The sequence below is a fragment of the Lynx rufus genome, unplaced genomic scaffold (assembly GCF_022079265.1).
Source record: "Lynx rufus isolate CCGP_SWC_20201006 ecotype Redwood Valley unplaced genomic scaffold, mLynRuf1.p SCAF_5, whole genome shotgun sequence".
NCBI lineage: Eukaryota > Metazoa > Chordata > Mammalia > Carnivora > Felidae > Lynx > Lynx rufus.
This window is the reverse complement of record NW_025814867.1, coordinates 58,313,666-58,334,863: the sequence shown is the minus strand read 5'-3', so window position 1 is coordinate 58,334,863 and position 21,198 is coordinate 58,313,666. Positions and strand designations below refer to the sequence as shown.

At 31.1% G+C, this 21,198-nt stretch overlaps 1 protein-coding gene across 1 annotated transcript in view; it reads left to right on the top strand.

Annotated features, from left to right (window-relative positions):
- The window catches only part of SI (sucrase-isomaltase), a 102,233-nt gene that overhangs the window by 47,732 nt on the left and 33,303 nt on the right, over positions 1–21,198 (top strand). The window contains exons 23-34 of the mRNA XM_047099835.1: positions 2,542–2,591; positions 3,333–3,503; positions 5,739–5,894; positions 7,346–7,552; positions 9,455–9,609; positions 11,267–11,435; positions 12,922–13,018; positions 13,149–13,261; positions 13,579–13,704; positions 15,227–15,355; positions 16,089–16,199; positions 18,131–18,193. Coding sequence (XP_046955791.1) covers positions 2,542–2,591; positions 3,333–3,503; positions 5,739–5,894; positions 7,346–7,552; positions 9,455–9,609; positions 11,267–11,435; positions 12,922–13,018; positions 13,149–13,261; positions 13,579–13,704; positions 15,227–15,355; positions 16,089–16,199; positions 18,131–18,193 — 1,547 coding nt within the window. The remainder of the gene's footprint in view (positions 1–2,541; positions 2,592–3,332; positions 3,504–5,738; positions 5,895–7,345; positions 7,553–9,454; positions 9,610–11,266; positions 11,436–12,921; positions 13,019–13,148; positions 13,262–13,578; positions 13,705–15,226; positions 15,356–16,088; positions 16,200–18,130; positions 18,194–21,198) is intronic.

Here is a 21,198-nt window from a genome sequence, read left to right as displayed (position 1 = left end):
TTAAAAGTTTAGTTAATTAATGTTAAGTTATTTAAGGTAAGAATATTATCATATAAATGTTTCACAATTTAATTATTGTCTTTAATTTTATTTCAGGAGCCCCAAACTTGAAAATTCAGTAATCCAAATGAATAAACAATGAGCCATTTTTTGCTAATATATAATTACACCATAGTAAAAATATCGGTTTAGTCAATTATAATTACCCTAATAAATGTGTTAACTTTCATATTATCTTTTCTTTTAATAGAAGGCTCTTAGGTATTTGTTTTATATATATGTGTACAAAGAATTATAGTTTAGCTCCTATTTTAGCCCACTACTTCTCAGATGTATTAAATATCCCATATGTCTTTGTATGTGTGTGAAACATCCAAATATCTCTAATTTCAAGAAAAAGTCTATGCATTGTTGTGCTCTCTTATAATTTGAAAATATGGAATCTATTAAAAAAATTCATGTTCATTTTTAAGTCTTATCTATAAACGTATAGATTACTGCAATATATCTGCTCCACCTACAGTCTTACCTGTCAGTTGATGGTAATTTCATCTCTACGAGATGCCAAAAAACTTCAGTTGACCATTTTCTCTCACAACCTAGGAATCTCTCTTGGTTCTCCCTTGACCTAGTTCTCTCATCAGTTCCACCACTATCATTACTGTCTTTCATTTTAATTACTGTAATACCTCCCTAACTGGTCTATGTCCATAGTTCTTCTCAAACTCCATGTACATTTTATTTACAATCCAGCAGGTAGATTTTAAAATCATCTTTTAAAAGATGATTCAGTTAGGAACCATAGACTTTACCAAGACCTAGACCACTGACGGTGATCTGTACCTTTGCACATGTGTGCACACACACAAGCTCACACACACACACAGTTATCCCCTACTGCTCTTTATTTCTCATTCTATTTCTCATTCTACTTCAGCACACCAGCCTTCTTGCTCGGTTTCAAATACCTTAGGGTCTAAGCACACTAGGGTGAGCTCTGTCATGATAATAGGTTCCAAACATTTACTACGTAAAAGTTACTTAAGATTGGATTCCTGGGGCACCTGGGTGACTCAGTTGGTTAAGCGTCTGACTTCAGCTCAGGTCATGATCTAACAGTCTGTGAGTTCAAGCCCCGCGTCGGGCTCTGTGCTGACAGCTCAGAGCCTGGAGCCTGCTTCGGATTCTGTGTCTCCCTCTCTCTCTGCCCCTCCCCTGCTTGTGCTCTCTCTCTGTCTCAAAAATAAATAAACATATAAAAAAAAGAGATTGGATTCCTGCTGAACTAAATTATTTGTGATCATCAATTAAAGAATGTTGTTGAGATCATATCTGTATTGGTAGGATGTGGAGCTTGGTTTTAAGGCTATTCTTTTTTTCTCAAATTATATAAATATACCCAAATATATTTCTTTCTACTCATGAAAATGTATGTTGATAATTTACTTTCATATAAGAAGATGGTTAAATATGGATGTGTGATTTGGTCATCTGATATGGTATCTATATAGGTATGTGCTTCGAAAAGTTAAAATCAGAATTTTCTAAATAATCAACTCATAAATAAACGTGAAAACCGTGAAATGACCTTCAGTTTATGATGTTTATCTCATTAACTATGATAAATTTTAGGTAAATTAATGTTATTGAAAAAATATTATATGTTCTTGAATTCCTTTGACCTTTTTTCACTTTATTTCTTTCAAATTATTTTAGCCATAATCTTCAGTTTCTCTGTTAAATAAAAATATTAATAAAAAGTTGTATCACATATATAGATAGTATAGAAAATCATTGTCTTGGGGTGCCTGGGTGGCTCAGTTGGTTGAGCATCCAACTCTGGCTCAGGTCATGATCTCAGGGTTTGTGACTTCAAGCCCCACATCAGGCTCACTGCTGTCAGCATGGAGCCCTTTTTGGATCCTATGTCCGCCACCCCACCCCTGGCCTTTCCCCTTCTTGTGCTGTCTCTCACTGTCTCTCACTCTCTCTCTCAAAAATAAACGAAACAAAAAAAAATTTTTTTTAAATAAAATCATTGTCTTGTTCCATTTTCCTCATTAAAGTTTAGTTCAGTCTTTAACATGTCTCCAGATTCACTTTATTTCCTCAAATAAAGAAAAAAATTTAAGGTACAGAATAAAATTATGGTGTGCCACATCTTCCAAAATAAGCTGAATGTTACATGGTTTATTTTACTAGCAATAGATAAAGTATCGTTCAAAATAATGAATTTATTTTATGTACATTTTACTGTAAATTTTTCTTTCTCTTAATTTCCATAAATATCTTAAGCATCTCTGAAAAATTAAATGAGGCACATATGTATTCATTACATTAACTTACTGTGATAATAAACTACCAAGATTATTGTGTATAGAGGTGATCAAAAACCTTAATATGAGAAGATAATCTGTTTAATTTGCTTCATTAATAAACCATATTTTTTTCAAATTTCTTAATTGTTATACTGTAAAAATAGAGAATTTAACAATAGAGAATTACATTTTGATCTGATATCTTTATTTTTTCCCATTTCAGATACCATACAAAATGGCAGATACATTTTATATACATTTTCAGTTTCTAATGTAAGTATTTTCCTTGGATACACAGCTAAACATGTATCTTGTTAATGTCTGGGTTAGGCCTTTATCATGGAATTTTTTTTGAAAAGATGTTTACATTTACCTCCGAATTTCAATAGAAATAAATGAAATACATTGTTAAATTTTTAAATTTAAATTGTTAAACTGTAAATACATTTTTACCTTAAATTTTAGTATTTATATGTAATGTGATGATGAAATTGATGCACAAGAAATCTTCAGACATCTTGAAGTTCTATGTCTGGTTTAAGCAACATGACCTAGAAAAATAATGTCAACATATTTGAAAATGTTTTAATATACCAGTCACAGCAATAATTGTCATGGATTTTGGTTAAGGTGAAAAATCTATGTACAAAGCTAAAATTTGAATATTTAATAGCAATTCTGTTTTAGATGTTGGTTTTCTTCTTACATTCTTTGTGGCCAAAACTGTTATTCTTCATCAACATTACACCTAGAATGAGAAGAGACATATATTAATTGCATCATGGCTAATTTAGGTTATGTCTGAAAATAAATTTTATGGCATGTGTACAAAAAATGAAAAGAGTTATTAATGAGTGTATTTATATATGCTACGTGGATGTGGAGAACTGAAGGGAATGGAGGGATAGAAGATTGGTTCTTTTTCTGTTTCACACTTGTATACTTGTATTGTTATTTCAGGTTTGTATGCAGTGAACTTCTACTTAATTTACACTATTATATACTTATTTTCAGAACAAATTAGATATGATATGCACACATTCATCATACCAGGAAGGAAACACATTAGCATTTGAGACTATTAAAATCCTTGGGTTGATAGATCCTGTTATACAAGTCACAGTGGTGGAAGATAATCAGCCAATGAAAGCTCACTACAATTTTACTTATACAGCTTCCAACCAGGTAAATTAAATGTTTAAAAATATTTGAGCTGTTACATATTCTCACCTTTAACATAACTTAACCATTCAGTCTCTTGGTTTTGTGATTTTTTTTTTCTTCACAACATTACTCTCTCTCTTTCCCTTTTGCTACCAATATTCCATTTTAGATCATTCTAATTTATATTTAGATATCAACATTAAAGGGACTCTTTGCTCTACTTCTCTTTATTTCACTGTATCTTGGATATCACTTACATATACCTTCATAATATTTTTTCACGCCATTTTCCTACCCTGAACTCTAACTTTCTAATCTGTTGCATACAGTAAAGGTTCTAAATGTTTTAGCTTTGCATTTAATACTCTTTAAGATATTGATTTATCTATAATAAATCACTCTCTATGCTTCTTCTTTCATGAATCCTCACTGTCCTTGATATATCTTGTAGCTTTTTCATCGGATTTTTGTTTACACTCTCCCCTTTAGGTGCAGTTGTAATTTTTGTCTGTCTTAAGATATATACTAGAGGGACACTAGCCTGGCTCAGTCAGTGGAGCATGTGACTCTTGATTTTGGAGTTGTAAGTTCGAGCCCCACATTGGATGTACATCTTAAGATATATTCTAGACAGAGAAAGGGAGTCATAGGATGGGGCTAAAATTCTAGCCCTGTAATCTTTGCATTTAAGCATATCAAATTAATCCCTTTTTATCACAGCTTCCTCATCTGTAAAATGTAGTATTTGAATCATAATGTTGCTTTGGGTAGTCAAGTACTGCATTTAAAATGTAGGCCATAATAACTTAAAACATCAAAGTGATTTTATTGGTATTTGTTTTTCCACCATTCATATAAATCTTAAATTATTGGTAATATCAGCATAAATTCTAAATTATTTGAGATAAAGAACATTTTCTTAGAGTAATTTTTTCCTACTCTGGCCCAGAGTTTCTCACTTGGCCATTTTCATAAAAATATGTACTTGTTAATTATTTTTATTTAGTAAATATACTATAATTTATATATTCCTAAAACCATAAAAATTAATTAATATAAATTAAATAATACAAGCCTATTGAGAACTTTACTCTAACAAAGATTATCAAAACTCATTTTATTTGGGGGCACCTGAGTGGCTTAATCAGTTAAGCATCCGACTTTGGCTCAGGTCATGATCTCGCGGTTTGTGGGTTCAAGTCCCCATCGGACTCTGTGCTGACAGCTCATATCCTGGAGCCTGCTTCTGATTCTGTGTCTCCCTCTCTCTCTGCCCTCCCCTGCTCATGCTCTGTCTCTCAAACATAAATAAACTTAAAAAATTTTTTTAAATAATTTTATTTGTTTTTTGCGATCTCAGTTTATATCTATATTTATGCTTATGGAAGATTTGCACGGACTTAATAGATACACCTTCCTAATTCTGCTGTACTTAGATTGATCTTTATGTGAATTTTCATTCATGCATGTAGAGTTATGAGGGTAAGTTGATATCATAAAGTAAGCTATGCAGATGGAAGTCTGGGATAAATTTTGCCAATATTATTCTCAAGGTATACAGACAATAAAAAAAATAACTTGCAATATCCTAACAATAGAAACAATTATGTATTATTATATGTATGTATGTAATTATTCTTTTTTTTTCTTTTTTGCATCATGTCTTATGTCCCATCTAACTCATCCATCAAATACGTAAGCAGTTACTCAAATTAGAGACAGAATTGAAGAAATAAATATTTCCCTCCTCTGACTCTGGGAGCCTCCATATCAACCTAAGTGGTTAACTTTTCCCACCCTTTTTCTTTCTTGAAGGAACTAACATTTACTTCATACCTAGTAATCCCCAGGAATTGTATTAGATGCTTTAAATTACATTTGCCATTCAGTTTGTATAGCAATTCCTTTAGTAGGGTCCATCATCCCCATTTTACAAAGGGAGGAAATTGAGGATAATACAGGATAGACAATTTTCCCCAAGACTCATAAGCATTAAATGGCAGAATTGAGAATTGAATTCATTTAGCAATAATGCTTTTCATTAGTATTCTACCTCATAGTTCCTATTTTACGTTTTCTAGCCTTTTCAATAGCACGACATGTTTTCTCCTTCTTTTCTTTTCCTTAAGGATTCTATTAAAAATATGAATGATTTAATTTAAAGAATTGCTGTGGTTGCTACATTTTATAAATGTTAAGTATTTTTAAATTGTCCAGTGCTCACAAATATTCTTTAATGTTTCTTTGTCTTCAAAGAGTCTCTTAATTTATAGTCTCAAGTTTAACCTTGGAAGAAACTTTACCGTTCAATGGAGTCAAAAATTCTCAGAAAATGAAAGGTTTACTTGTTATCCAGATGCAGACATTGCAACTAGAGAAAAGTGTGAAGAACGTGGCTGTTTATGGGAAATGGTACTAAGAATTTTAATTATGATTCATAACATGGCTTTTACATAAACATCTCAATGTAAACACTATGTATTATAATCTTAATTCTACAGCATATGAACTAAATTCATCTAGAGAGGCATTTGGAATTTGAAATTAGGACTTCTTATAGGCAATTTATTTTAATCTTAATTCTCCAAAGACATACTTTAGTAAATACTAGACTGAATGAATGTGTAAGTTGCTTTCCAGGCACTTTGGATAGTGTGCCTTGCTTTACTTAATAAAGTATGCCCATTTTACTTAATAAAATAGTACTCTATTTCTTGAACTCTTCTTAAGTATTGGCTGTGGCTGACCAGCTTAATTGACTAAGATATTATGTCAGTAGGAGACAGGCTTTCAAAAGCATTGTCTCAAGTTATTAAAACTTCTCAAATTATTGGGTTGGTTGTAGCAGTTCCACTAGGGGTAATTTCTAGCCAGTTGTTTTGGTCATCGATTCAACAGAATGATGATTTGGTTAAACAAGACATGATTTATTTGTCTTTTACAAAAAAAGAGTCCCAGTCCTAATATACTGGCCTCCCAAGGTCATCAATGTCTCATATTTATCATTTATTTTTTTTATCCTCAAGACTGTATTACGTCTTCTGCCATCATGTATGCATTCCAGGGCCAAAGGAGGGAGGGCTAAGGATATCTTATTTTCATCAGCTTATTCCCTTTTCTTTTAAGAGGGTCTTGGGGGTCATATACAATTTCCTCAAAAGAGATAGGGATGCAGATGGGCATGTTGCTTCTCCCAGATGTATAATAATATAATTAATAAGAAAGATGGGAAAATGGAGTATTGTAAGGTAACTAGCCCATCATGCCACAATTTACCATTGTTTTTCTTAGGTCCTAGCTTCCACCCCTATATAACAGTAGTAGCTTTGATCTTTGGCCACAGTCCCTATTCAAATACTGGTCAGTATGTAATTGACCTGTACAAGGACCAGTCATGAAATATGGAATGATACAGTTTCATTATAAGTAAAAGAAAAAAACCTTTAAGAACAGACCTTTCTGAGGGTTGTTGTAGAGCCATCTTACACACAAAAGACAATAGTCAATATGAAGATTGAGAACAAGCATGGAATAAAAATTTATGAGTAATATACTTAATTTTTGCAAAGATCACAGAATCATTTTATTTTCTGTTGGAAAGCTATGACATTTGATCCTTTTCCTCTACTGGGTCTATCTTTAGAGTGAAAATATAAATTATTCTATTTATCATTTAGTATATAGTATTTATTTGGGTCGCATAATAGATATTTTCTGCTGTGATTACAATTTAATTTTAGCATTAAATAATAAAATTTACAAATTATACATCATGTGATTAAACATATCTACCTTATTGTTTTGAAGAGTCTAATATTATAATGCTTACGATTTCTGGCAATTAACCTGTATTGTGTTTTTAGCCTACCTTTAGATCCCAAGCACCTAGCTGTTACTTTCCTAGACAACACAACCCTTATTTAGTCAGTACAACTCAATATTCATCAATGGGTATAACAGCTGACCTCCAGCTGAATACTGCAAGTGCTCGAATAAAGCTACCTTCTGAACCCATCCCAACACTTCGTGTGGAAGTGAAATATCACAAAAATGATATGCTGCAATTTAAGGTATGTTTGATATAAACTATCCCAATTCAAGACTCATCTCTTAAGATATTCTGAATAGATTAGGTACTTGCATTTTTAATGTAATATTAAGGACTATTAATTGAGTTGTAGACGTTTTGATTTTATAAAAACAATTTCTTTTCCAATACAGCTTCTTATTTTTGCAAATTTGTGAATAATTAAACAAGTAGTGGTGATTTAAAAATTTCAAATTCTTGCTAAATACATATGTTACTTAGAATCAGATTATGACGATAGTCCCATTGGGATAAATAAAACAGAAAAAAAGAAACAAAACGGGATATTTACTATTTCCATTATTTTTAAACAGTGACCTGAATTTTCTGACCAATACAGTAAGACATTTAAAAAAAAGTCTTTCAACAGGTACACTTAGCAGTTTTTTTTTTTTAATTGAAGTACAGCTGACACACAATGTTACATTTGTTTGAGTTGTATAAGATAGTGATTTGACAAATGCATACATTATGCTATGTTCACCATGAGTATAGCTACCATCTGTCACCATAGAACTTTATTACAGTACCATTGACTATGTTCCCTATGCTGCGCCTTTCATCCCTGTGATGTATTCATTCCGTAACTGGAAGCCTGTATCTCCCACTCCTCTTCACCCACTTGCCCATGTCCCCACCCCTTCCCCTCTGGGAACTATCGGTTTGTTCTCATTATTTTTTGCTTAAAAGCTCCAAAGGAATCCATTAAGAAAACTATTAAAAATGACAAGAAAATCAAAAAGACTAGATGTAAAATAATATCTCCAAAAAATGTTTTGGTGTATTCTGTTATTCACCATTTAGAAATTGAAATAAAGGCAAGTCCCAATGGCAAAATCAAATGAGAAAAACAATTAAAAAAAACACAAAGAATATATCAAAAATCATAGGAATAAATTGACTTTATAAGAAAAAAACGTAAAAAGTATTGAGAGATTAAATAAATACATTAAAAAATAAAAAATCCTGATTAAGACTATTTTTTAAATTTTCTTTAAGTTCATCTGGAAAAATAAACATATAATAATGGCAACAGTTAAAACTCAAAAAAAGAGGAGATGATGTAGAATTTGCAGAATTAAAACAGTATGAATTCGGAGTACCTGGGTGGCTCAGTTGGTTAAGTTTCTGACTCTTGATTTCATCTCAGGTCATGATCTCATGGTTTGTGATTTCAAACCCCATATTGGGCTCTGCGCTGACAGCATGGAGCCTGCTTGGATTCTGTCTTCCTCTCTCTCTGCCCCACCCCTGCTTGCTCTCTATTTTTCTTTCAAACTTTAAAAAAATAAATGAATGAAATAAAAAATAAATGATTTAATTTTAACATAAAATAATATTAGAGTACACATTTTGGTTAGAATATTAATTAGTACACTAATTCTGGAAAACAGATATCAAAGACCTTACAAATTTTAGTATAGTCTGTCTGACCTAACATTATAACTTCTAAGAAATCTACTGAGGAAATAAAGACATGAGTAAACAAATTACCATTACCATTCATTGTCCAATCAAACATGTGACCAAAAACATTGAAACAAATTCTGTGTCTAACCATGAAGTGGTAAATAATTTTGTGTAACCATATAAGAAAATATTTAACTCTAAAAATTTGTTTTTGAAGATTTCTCATAGTATGAAAAATGAATTATAAAACATTAAAAAGTGATAAAATGCAATTCATAATTTGATCCCATTTCATATATATTTGTGTATGTAGATTTCTGTATAGATATATGGGCCATGGATGCAGAATTAAGACTTATATAAATAAGAATTCTAATATCTTGTTTCAGCAATTATTTAAGTTATATAATGATTATTTGCATGGTATTTCAGCAATATGAGCAAAACATTTATTTTCATTATTTCTCTGCAATAGATTTATGATCCCCAAAATAAGAGATATGAAGTTCCAGTACCTTTAAACATTCCAGCCATGCCAACAAGTACTTATGAAAATAGACTTTATGATGTTGAAATCAAGGAAAATCCTTTTGGCATCCAGATTCGAAGGAGAAGCACAGGAAGAGTTATGTAAGTGATTGAATTATTTGACATGAGGAGTATTTTGATTGTAGAATGGAGGGGGTAAGATTATTTTCACTGTGCTAGAGTATCATCACATTAAAAAATAGTTTCAGTTCTATTAAGTAACTTGGCCTGTTTCAATATTAAAAAACATTTTTTTTAATGTTTATTTGGGGAAGGGGCAGAGAGAGAAAGGGAGACAGAGGATCCGAAGCGGGCTCCCACTGACAGCAGGAAGCCTGATGCTGGGCTCAGACTCGTGAACCATGAGATCATGACCTGAGCTGAAGTCAAAGTTGGATGCATAACCCACTGAGTCACCCAGGCACCTGTTTTAACATTTTAAAACTAAATAATTATCACACTCGTGGGACTATCATTAAGATTTGGAAAATTTCATCTACATTTTGCATATGATTGATTTAATTATTATCACACTCATTCAACTAATCAGGTTGAAAACCAAAACCAAGGCTCCTCTTGAAAAGTATGAATGTTGTAAAATAAGTTAGGTGGAAATGTGTTTTGTAAATATTTAATTAGAAATTAATTGAAATTGAGGTTTATTAGTTCTGGAATCTGATGGAGTTAATACTATCTCTGCCAGGTATTGATGAAAAGAAATTATGATACATACATCTCTCTATATTTTATGAATAACTTATTTATGAATGAATAATTATATGAATTAACAAGTTTATGTAAAAACATTTTACTTTAGTAAAAATAAGAGGTTTGTAGACAAACCATAGTATACTAAAAGACAGTTTATGTATTTTAGCTTGCCTGTCATTTTTTAGAAGATGTTGTCAGGAATTGTCAGGCTGGATACAGATAATGAAGAAAAGTATGTCTGTACTGTTTTAAAAATTCTGTTGGTATGATAATATTTTTGTTTCAAAGGATAAGTGAAGTCATTTTGTAAAACAATTCTTGTACAATGGCATTATTTATTTTTATTTAGGAAACACTATTTTTAGTAAATACTTTTCCAAAATCATTAATATAGAAATTTAAATATGTCTCAAATTCTTTATAATTTTTATGTTACTTTTTCCTGCCAACTTTTATCTCTTTTCTTCCACCTGTATGCTTTTACAAATGACTAGAAAGATGATACATTCTCTTTGATACATTTCTTTTTAAACAGTAATTTTTATAAATACAAAATGAAATTTTGTATCGTATTTGTATTTTGTATTTGTATTTTGGAGAAATTACAGAGAGCTTGGAATTAAAATACCCATCATGCCTTATAGTTTATTTTGATTTTTATTTCATTTTATTCTATATGTAGCAAAAATTTACAGAGGACTTTCAGTTTCTAGGACATATATTACTTCTGGGTCATATATTATTTATAACTTTATATTAATTTTATTTAAAAAGAATTTATATCTAAAGATAAATGTATAATCATATTTTTCATATAGTTTATTTTATTAATAATGCTGAAAAAATGAAACCTATGTTAGATATTTTTTAACCTAGTCAAAAGATAAATGTATTGCGATAATTATTTTCATATTTGAGTACAGTATTTGAGTACAATAAGGCATATAGAGAAAAATATTATTTGTTTTCATATCACGTAAGAGTTACCATTATTATTTTTGATACTACTTTCGATATATTTATTGGATTTGAATTGTTTTCTTTTCAGTTGGGATTCTCACCTGCCTGGATTTGCTTTTAATAACCAGTTTATTCAAATATCTACTCGCCTGCCATCAGAATATATATATGGTTTTGGGGAAGTGGAACACAGAGCATTTAAGAGAGACCTGAACTGGCATACTTGGGGAATGTTCACAAGAGACCAACCCCCTGGTGTAGGTACCAGTATTTGACTACTCCATGAAGCAACTAAGACCATGGTTAGGACAGCCACTTCTCTGTAGGCCTAGACTCAGCATTAAAGTAATAACAAGGGGGCTGGAGATCTCTAGACCTGCTATAGAGATTTAAAATAAACAAACAAACAAACAAGCCACAATAAAGTACAGGTGAAAGCACAGGATTGGATACATACCATCATTGATTACAGTGAAAAGGGAGGTTGTGACCCCATTCTTTACCTTCTTAATTGTATAGAAAGAATATTCAAACTCAGAATCCCCTGCCAGGTCTACTTTTACTCTAGCTTTTAGAAATAACTGACTAGGGTTCTTCTAGAATTTTTTTATTTATTTTTTTTTTACTGCTTGGATGTTGATTTAATGGTAACTTTTTCCTTAATGATACCCAGCTATAGTTGTGTATGTTAGGCGGCCATACTGCTAGTTACATCTTTAGAAAATGCTTTTTTATGCTCATGTCACTTTTTACTACGTTTTGTCTTATTAATGGAATACATTTCATGAATATTTCATGCATTGCACAATTAATATTAACTATAATTATTCTAAGCATATCATAAAAAACAATTTTAATAAAAATACTAGCTCATTTCTATTTTTCACATATGATGTGAATCTAAAGGATGTATTCAATATGAGATTATAAATGTGTATACTATTGCAACTACTTTTATTGTTAGGTGCTCAAACAATTTTTATTTGTATCATAATAGTTCATGCCTAAGTTATGAAGGCTGTTTTTAATTTATATCGATTTGAAAGAATATGTTTTATAAAATATATTTCTTTAAAAACTATTCAACATTAGTATTGACATTAATAAGTTAATATAATCTTGATTCTCAATATATGAATTTACTTTCACATGCTAATTAATTAGTGGGATACATATGGGTCAAAGATGTCAGTTTGAATAGGGATCATCAACTTAAAAGTTTTGTGAGTTTTGATAAGTCATTTTATAACCCTGAGTATAGATTTTTTACTCAGGAAAGACCTAGGTAAAAATTAAAGTAAATGTTGTATACACTATTACATAAACGAGATATTATCATTTAAAATACTATCATATAATATTATGTAAACTTAGATATCTTGTAATCATTTCTTAGAAATTTTATTTTTGAAAAGAAGTGCCAATTTATAAATAAGACATATGATCTGTGGAAAGAAACCCAACTACACCAATACCAATTTTTTTATATCAATTAATGTATTTGTGCATGTTACAAATTTGTATATTCATTTGCATGCTCTGAAGCAGTACAGGTTTCAATAATAAAGCAATTATTTTCTAAAGGAGATGTATTTATTTTAGTACATATAGTTTTGTGTACAAAAAGGAACCTTTAAATTCTTATAGGCTCAATCTTATAATGAATTTAAATATTACCTTGACAAAATTCATATGCTATTGCTATTTAAGCACTATATATTATGTTTATTTTTCTTATTTTAGTATAAACTTAATTCCTATGGATTTCATCCATATTACATGGCTCTGGAAGATGAAGGCTATGCTCATGGAGTTCTCTTACTTAACAGCAATGGAATGGGTAAAACAATCATTTGTTGAATTTCTTACATTTTATGTGATTCTCCAGTAATCTAATTAACATATTATATATATATATATATATCTCCACACATATATATATGTGTGTAATTATATTTTTTGATTTTCAGATGTTACTTTTCAGCCAACTCCTGCTCTAACTTACCGCATAATTGGAGGAATCTTGGATTTCTATATGTTTTTGGGTCCAACTCCGGAAGTTGCAACAAAACAATACCATGAAGTATGATTGTACATTTTTTTTAATGTTTATTTATTTTTGAGAGAGAGACAGAGTGTGAGTGGGGAGAGGCAGAGAGAGAGGGAGACACCAAATCTGAAGCAAGCTCCAGGCTCTGAGCTGTCACAACAGAGCTCTGTGCAGGGTTTGAACCCACAAACTGTCAGATCATGACCTGAGCCGAAGTTGGACGCTTAACCAACTGAGCCACCCAGGCGCCCCAGTATGATTGTACATTTTGTAAAAACCACAAAGTTTTCTCTGTGATATATCGTAACTCTCTTAGTTCACAAATAACGTTGTTGTTTTTTTCCCCAAAGGTAATTGGCCGACCAGTCATGCCACCTTACTGGGCTTTGGGATTTCAATTATGTCGTTATGGGTACAGAAATACTTCAGAGGTTCAGCAAGTATATAACGATATGGTGGCCGCTCAGATCCCTTATGTATGTATATCAGTTTTTAAAATAATGTTAAATGTGTCATCTATAAAAGCAAACAAATAAATATGTCTACTTTAAAATTATTTTAAGCATTTGTCAATAATAAATGCTTAGTTTTTCATAGTACCTAATGAATTGGTCATGAGATTTTTACAAAATGTTTTTTATTAGATTGATGAAGGAAAAGGGATATTAACATTCCTTTCCCCCCCTTCTTTCTAGTTCCATGATTGTGAGTTGTACTAAACAAGTGACTGTGCACTTGGTTTTCTCCAATAAACTTTGGGTGCCATAAGTAATCAGGTGTATTCCCCATATTTTCTTTATATGAGAATAAGAGTTCACAGAAACCTACTTCATCAACTGATGTGACAAATTACGGAGAAGAAAGTGGAGATAAAACTGAGTGATTTTTGCCCTGCAATAGGTGATAGTTGTAATGTTGGAACTTAGAATTTGAACACTTGCAAAATATCCTCTTCCCTCAATATTCAGGAAACTAAATATTACTGAGTATCTAGAAATAAGAGTCCCTGTGATTTTATTTTTTAGCAAGATTAAGGAATCCTAGGGGGTCCTTCTGGGAGCACTTCAACAGTGACATCTAGAATACTTGGTATATAAGAACTTAATCTAAGAAAAATGAAAAAAGTCTCATTATAAGACATTGGTACATGCAGTAGAATCAAGTATATGGCTCCTGAATACATTATTATGAGGAAATTTAATGTATAGGTAGATGATATAAAATATGCACATGGAATTTTTTTTATGAAAAGGGAGGTTTTCCATTATTTTGTGTACTATATCAGCCATACTTTTTATAACACCTAGAAGAAGAAATTGAATTAATGACTAGTAACAGAAAATAATTGACAAATTTGTTATTTTAGGTCTAAAATGAAGATATCATGATAGAATCCAAGCATTTATTAGTTTAAACATGTTTGTACATATGTATGTGTAAGCAGTGTTTTGTTTATTTATGCTTGGGCTATAATTCTAAAAATGATTTTGATAGATAATAAAAGAATCCTATAATTGACGGATTTAATAAATAATTATTTCTTCTCCTTTGGCAATATGAAAATTATTTGAAATTATCCCCTATTTGCTTTATGCTTCCAGAAAGGGAACAATGCTTTTTTCTGTATATAATGCACAAAATTCCAAATTGCCACTTAACATAATTTCATAGCCTCATAAATCTTTTACTCTTGTGTCTTTCTATTTTCTTTGAAAATTACATAACTAAGGATATGTCTTTCAGGTGAAAGACTCTTTGGAAATCAAAGTTGTTAAATGAATTGTTAACAAAACAGTACATTTATATGAACTTATTCATGGAATATTTTGCACCTTTAATACAGTAGTTTTATTTGTGTTACTTTGATTAATTCTCTTTAGTATTACATGAAAAGGCATTTAAACTTTCATATCGGTATTAGTTTTATAACTATGATAGAAAGTGATGCATTGATTCCTGTGATTCTTACTGCACTACCACTATCTTCATATGTTTTAGGATGTTCAATACACAGACATTGATTACATGGAAAGACAACTAGACTTTACAATTGATGAAAACTTCCGTGATCTTCCTGAGTTTGTTGACAAAATAAGACAGGAGGGAATGAGATACATTATTATCCTGGTTAGTTTATATTTTATATTTTATCTGGGTCTTATTATCTTGATATTATTAAGATTTCTCTTCTAGAATGATGTTGTGGGGGGTGTTTCAAAATAGAAAGACAATTACTTTAAACTCTACTCCCCCATCTAATATTTTCTTCCTTTAACACTTTTATTTACATGGGCTGCTACCAGGCTATCTTCACATTTTGGTATATCCTTAGAGATCTAAGACTGAATCTGGAAGTCAAAGGCAAGCTGTCTTCTAATAATCATTGAAGCTACAAACTGGCCTCAATTTATAGAAGCTATCACAAAGTTGTGATGGATTTTCTATTTCTATACAATTCTAAAATCATTCTCTGGGATTGCTTCTTTTGCTTGTCATGTTTAAAAATTTGGCTTCAAGTTAGTGATTCAGTGGGGAGAATATTTTATCAATATCTTACAGGAAGCAAGCTAGGAAGCCAGTAAACCCACTGGGAGGAATAAAAACAAAACAAAAAATGCTAGTAATATTTCTTGAAATCATAGCCAATACATTTTCAAAAGTCCTTAAAGTTTCCTTCTAAGGAATTTAAAGGACAGTCTAGCTGGAACACTGCAGTTTATACTGTCAGTCTGTCAGTCAGTCTATGTGAGAGCACAGTAAATGATAACGTAATCATGGAAAATTATGCCTCATAACAGTGACCCAAGTGGCTGTACTTTTATTCCAGAGTTACCTGGTTTGTATTTCATTTTAATATTAGGATCCAGCCATTTCGGGAAATGAAACAAAGCCTTACCCTGCATTTGACAGAGGACAGGAGAAAGATGTTTTTGTCAAATGGCCTAACACCAATGATATTTGTTGGGCAAAGGTATGGAATTGATATCTTGAAATAAAATAAGTATAAAACTGTTATTTCATTGAAAATTTCTATTGAGTAGAAAAAACTGTTAAAGACTTATTCAGAAGGAGAGATATATAATACAGAATGTAATGATTTAGTAGCTAATAATTAAAGTAATATGTACTCTAAGTTCGACCCAAATTATTAGAAACAGAAAGAATTTATATTGCTCATATATCTAAATACTATTTGTTTCATCTTTATATTGTCTTTTATTGCATTTCTTAGAATGTCTTGTGTTTTGTTATAAAATTATTAAGAAGATGGTTGTTCATTATTCTACACTGCAAGTCATTTAAATGTTTGTACTTCTTTCATTAATAAAAGAGGCAATGTTTTTAAAAGCTATACTTATATTCCTGACTTGACTAAGGAATATAATTTACTGTGTTTCACTTAAGCAATAATATTCAGACCTGGGTATATTAATATATTATAGAAAAATCCTGATTTGACTTATATATAAAAGAGTAAACAAAAATCCATTCATCATAACTAAAATGAAAAAGAAAAATACAAACAAAATTCCATAATATGGGACATAATGAAATGTAGTATGGAATTCTTTTCTCTCTTGGACCAAAAATATCACATTAGTGAAAGAAGTGCTGAAATTCCAACATGGCCTGTAGATTTCTAGGTTTTGATAATTGTACAGACGTTATAAATATGTTAACATTAGGAGAAACAAAGTGAGGATATAGAAAAACTCTAGGTAGAATTTTTGCAGCTTTTCTGTAAGTCTGAAAATATTTCAAAATAATGAGATAAAATAGAAAAATCCTACGATAAACTTAATGAGAAATCATAACATTTTAAGAAACATACAAGTATAGAGTATAGCAGATTAGCCATAGAAACGGTTTTTTTCCTTCCTACCTTCTTCTCAGTTTACATGTCTATACATTTTCTCAGATTTCTATCTTCTGTTCCATTCCTTAAAAGAACTACTCACTATCAGTAACTAATCCCTTGTAGGTAATTAGTCCTTGGGGATTATCTATATTTTTTTAAAATGAAACTTTCTGAAAGAGAAAGAGAGCTTTCAGCATGATTAAATTTGGACTCTGTTTTGTGTGTTTGTGGTTGGGGTAGAGGAAAACATTGGTAGATGGTGAAGCAGGGATGGGGGTAAGGGTTTGGAAGGGGAGAGAGAGAAGAGGATATAGTACTAACTGTGAAAACTAAGAAGATACTTGCCTCAACATGGCATTATCCATTAGTTCTTCAATTTCTTTTAAATAAAAATATATTTATATGTAATACTGGAATAATTGTAGAAACAGTTTCAATATACATTAAATTAAATTTAGTATATGCCTTTATATTATTTCTTGACTAGAACCTTTGGTTATATGCATTGTTTTTATTTAAAAAAAATGTTTAATGTTTATCTATTTTTGAGAGAGAGTGAGAGAGACAGAGTGTGAGGGGGGAGGGGCAAAGAGTGAGGGGGAGACACAGAATCCGAAGCAGGCTCCAGGCTCTGAGCTGTCAGCACAGAATCTGACGCAGGATTCAAACCCGTGAACTGTGAGATCCTGACCTGAGCCAAAGTCGGATGTTTAACCTGCTGAGCCACCCAGGTGTCCCCCTTTTTTAAATGTTTTTTTTTTGATGTTTCATATGCATTGTTTTTAAAACCACTACCTTTTACAAAGGTTTGTATTCTTTTCCTATTTGCCATATTAAAGAGGAAATTAATATAGCAGTTAGGAATAGTTTGCAAATGGTACATTTCCAAAACACAAACTGAAAAAAACAATGAAAGGAATTACTGAATTGGGGAACTTGAGTATATAATATGCCTCCAGAACTCTATTATACTCTATTTACAGCATGGTCATACCATACTGAATTTATTTTGAACTATTTTCCCATTTCTTCCTTCTCTGTAGGTTTGGCCAGATTTGCCCAATGTAACAATAGACGAAAATCTAACTGAAGATGAAGCTGTTAATGTAAGTTTTACAATGGTTGAGTACATAAGTAAAAGCACTTGGATTTAATGATCAATTTGACCAATAATTCAATTTGAGTATTTTCTTTAAAAAAGAAGATTGATTGTTTTTAAATTCTCTATACAAGACCATATTTAAATCATATGGTAGTTCTATTTTTAATTTTTTGAGGAATCTCCATACTGTTTTCCTTAGTGCCTGTACCACTTTGCATTCCTACCAATAGTGCGCAAGGATTCCAGTTTCTCCATATCCTTTCCCAAACTTGTTGTCTTTGTTTTTTGAATAATAGCCATCCTAACAGGTGTGAGGTGATATCTCACTATAGCTTTTATATTTCCTTGAGGATAAGTGAATTTGAGCATCTTTCCATCTACCTGTTGGCCATTTGCATGTGTTCTTTAGAGAAATGTGTATTCAAGCCTTTGCCCATTTTTTAAGAAGTTGTTTGGGTTACTTTTTTTCTTTTCCTTTTCCTTTTCTTTTTTTTTCCTATTGAGTCATAGGATTTCTTATATACTTTGGAGATTCACACTTTATCTGATATATAGCATTTAAATATTTTCTCTCATTCTGAACGTTGCCTTTTCACTTTGTTGTTCCTTTGCTGTGCAAAAACTTTTTTGTTTGATGTATTCATGTGTTTACTTTTGCTTTTGTTGCCTGTATTTTTGACATCATATCCATAATATCTTTGCTATGGCCAATGTCATGAAACTTTTCCCCTTTGTTTTCTACTAGAAGTTTCTCAGTTTCATGTGTTACATTTAAGTCTTTACTCCATTTTGTGCTGATTTTATAAGATAAGGGTCCAATTTCATTCTTTTGCATATGTGTATATCCAGTTTTCCCAGCACCATTTGTTGAAGAGACTGTCCTTTCTTCACACTTTTGGCAGTCTTGTCAGTGATCAGTTTACTATATATGTATGGATTGATTTTTATACTCTCTACTCTGTGCCATTAGCCCGTGTGTCTATTGTGCTGGTATCATTCTATTTTAATTACTGTGGGTTTGGAGTATATTTTGAAATCAGGAAATGTGATGCCTCCCGTTTTGTTCTACTTTATCAAGATTATTTTGGCTATTCAGGGTATTTGTATTTCCAAATGAATTGTAGAATTTTTTTTTCTATTTCTATGGAAGATGTCATTGGTATTTTGATATAGATTGAATTGAATCTATAGATTGCTTTGGGTAGTACAGACATTTTCACAATATTAATTCTTCCAATCCATGAACATGGGATTTATTTCTGTTTGTTTGTGTCTTCTTCAATATCTTTCACCAATGTGTTGTAGTTTTCAATGCACAAGTGTTCCACCTCCTTAGTTAATTTTATTCCTAAGTATTTTATTCATTTTATTGCTGTTGTAAATTGGATTATTTTCCCAATTATCTTTTCTGATAGTTAATTGTTAGTGTATACAATGCAACTGATTTTTCCATGTTGATTTTACATCTGGAAACTTTATTTGTTTATTAGTTCTGTGTGTGTGTATGTGTGTGTGTGCGCACACCTGTGTGAAAAACTCAGGTCTTTTTGAATGAGCATGATATTAGCTGGGTATGTTTAATATATGATCTTTATTATGTTGAGATATTTTATTCTATTCTTAGTTTTTTTAGAGTTTTTATCATGAAAGGGTGTTGAATTTTGCCAACTTTTTCTGCATTGTTTGTTCATGTGATTTTTTTATCCTCTTTGTGTTAATGTGGTAGACCACATTAATTGATTTTCATATATTGAACTATCCTTATATAACTGGGATAAATTCCACCTTTTCATGGTGTATCACTTTTTAAAATATACTGCTGCATGTAGTTCTCTAGTATTTTATTGAGGATGTTTGCATCTGTATTCATGAGGGGTATTATTGTGTAGTTTTTCTTTTTCTTGTGGTATATTTGACTTTTTTAGGAGGTTATGTGAACCTTTTAAAATGAATTTGGAAGTATTCTCTCCACTTCAGTTTTTTGGGGATAAATTTGGAAGGATTGGCATTAATTCTTCCTTAAATGTTTGGTCCACTTCTCTAGTGTAGTCATTTGGTCCTGTACTCCTTTTTTTAGGAGGTTTTTTTTTACTACTGATTCAATCTCCTTATAGGTAGTTGGTCTTTTCAGATTTCTGTTTCATCATGATTCAGTTTTACTAGGTTGTAGGATTCTAGGAATTTATCCAATTTTTTCTGTTATCCTGTTTGTTGCTGTGTTTCTATAGTATCAGTTATAATGTTTGATCTTCCATATCTGATTTTACTTATTTGACTTTTCTCTCTTTTTTTTCTTAGTCTAGATAACAATTTGTCAATTTTGTATGTGCTGTCTACAAAAAACGTAGTTTAGATTTAAGGACACACATAGGGATATGAAAGGATATGAAAAAAGATACTCTATATAAATGGCAACCAAAAGAGAGCAAGGGTGGCTATACTTATATCAGAAAAAAATACACTTTAAGTCAAAAACTGTCACAGGATACCAAAAAGACAGTATTAGTTATAACAGGTTCAATTCATCAAGAAGATATGACAATTATAAATATATATGCACCCAACATCAGAGCAGATGACTATGTAAACCAACATTGACAGAACTGAGGGAAAAGTACACAGTAATACAATAATAGTAGGAGACTTTAATACTTCTCCTTCAATAATGGATAGAACAAGCAGACAGAAAATCAACAAAGAAACAGTGAGCTTAAAAACAACACTATATATAGACCATATGGACTTCACAGACACTTACGGAACCTTCTACCCAACTGTAGCAGAACATTCTATCCAGTAGCACATAGAATGTTGGCCAGGATATATCCCATGTTAAATTGCAAAACAAATCTTAACAAATTTAAAACTGTTGAAATCATAACAAGTTTGTTTTTTGGCCACAGTGAAATGAAACTAAAATCAATATCAAAAGGAAAATTAGAAAATTCACAAATATGTGCAAGTTGAACAACACATTTTTGAATAATGAGTGGGTCAAAGAAGAAATCA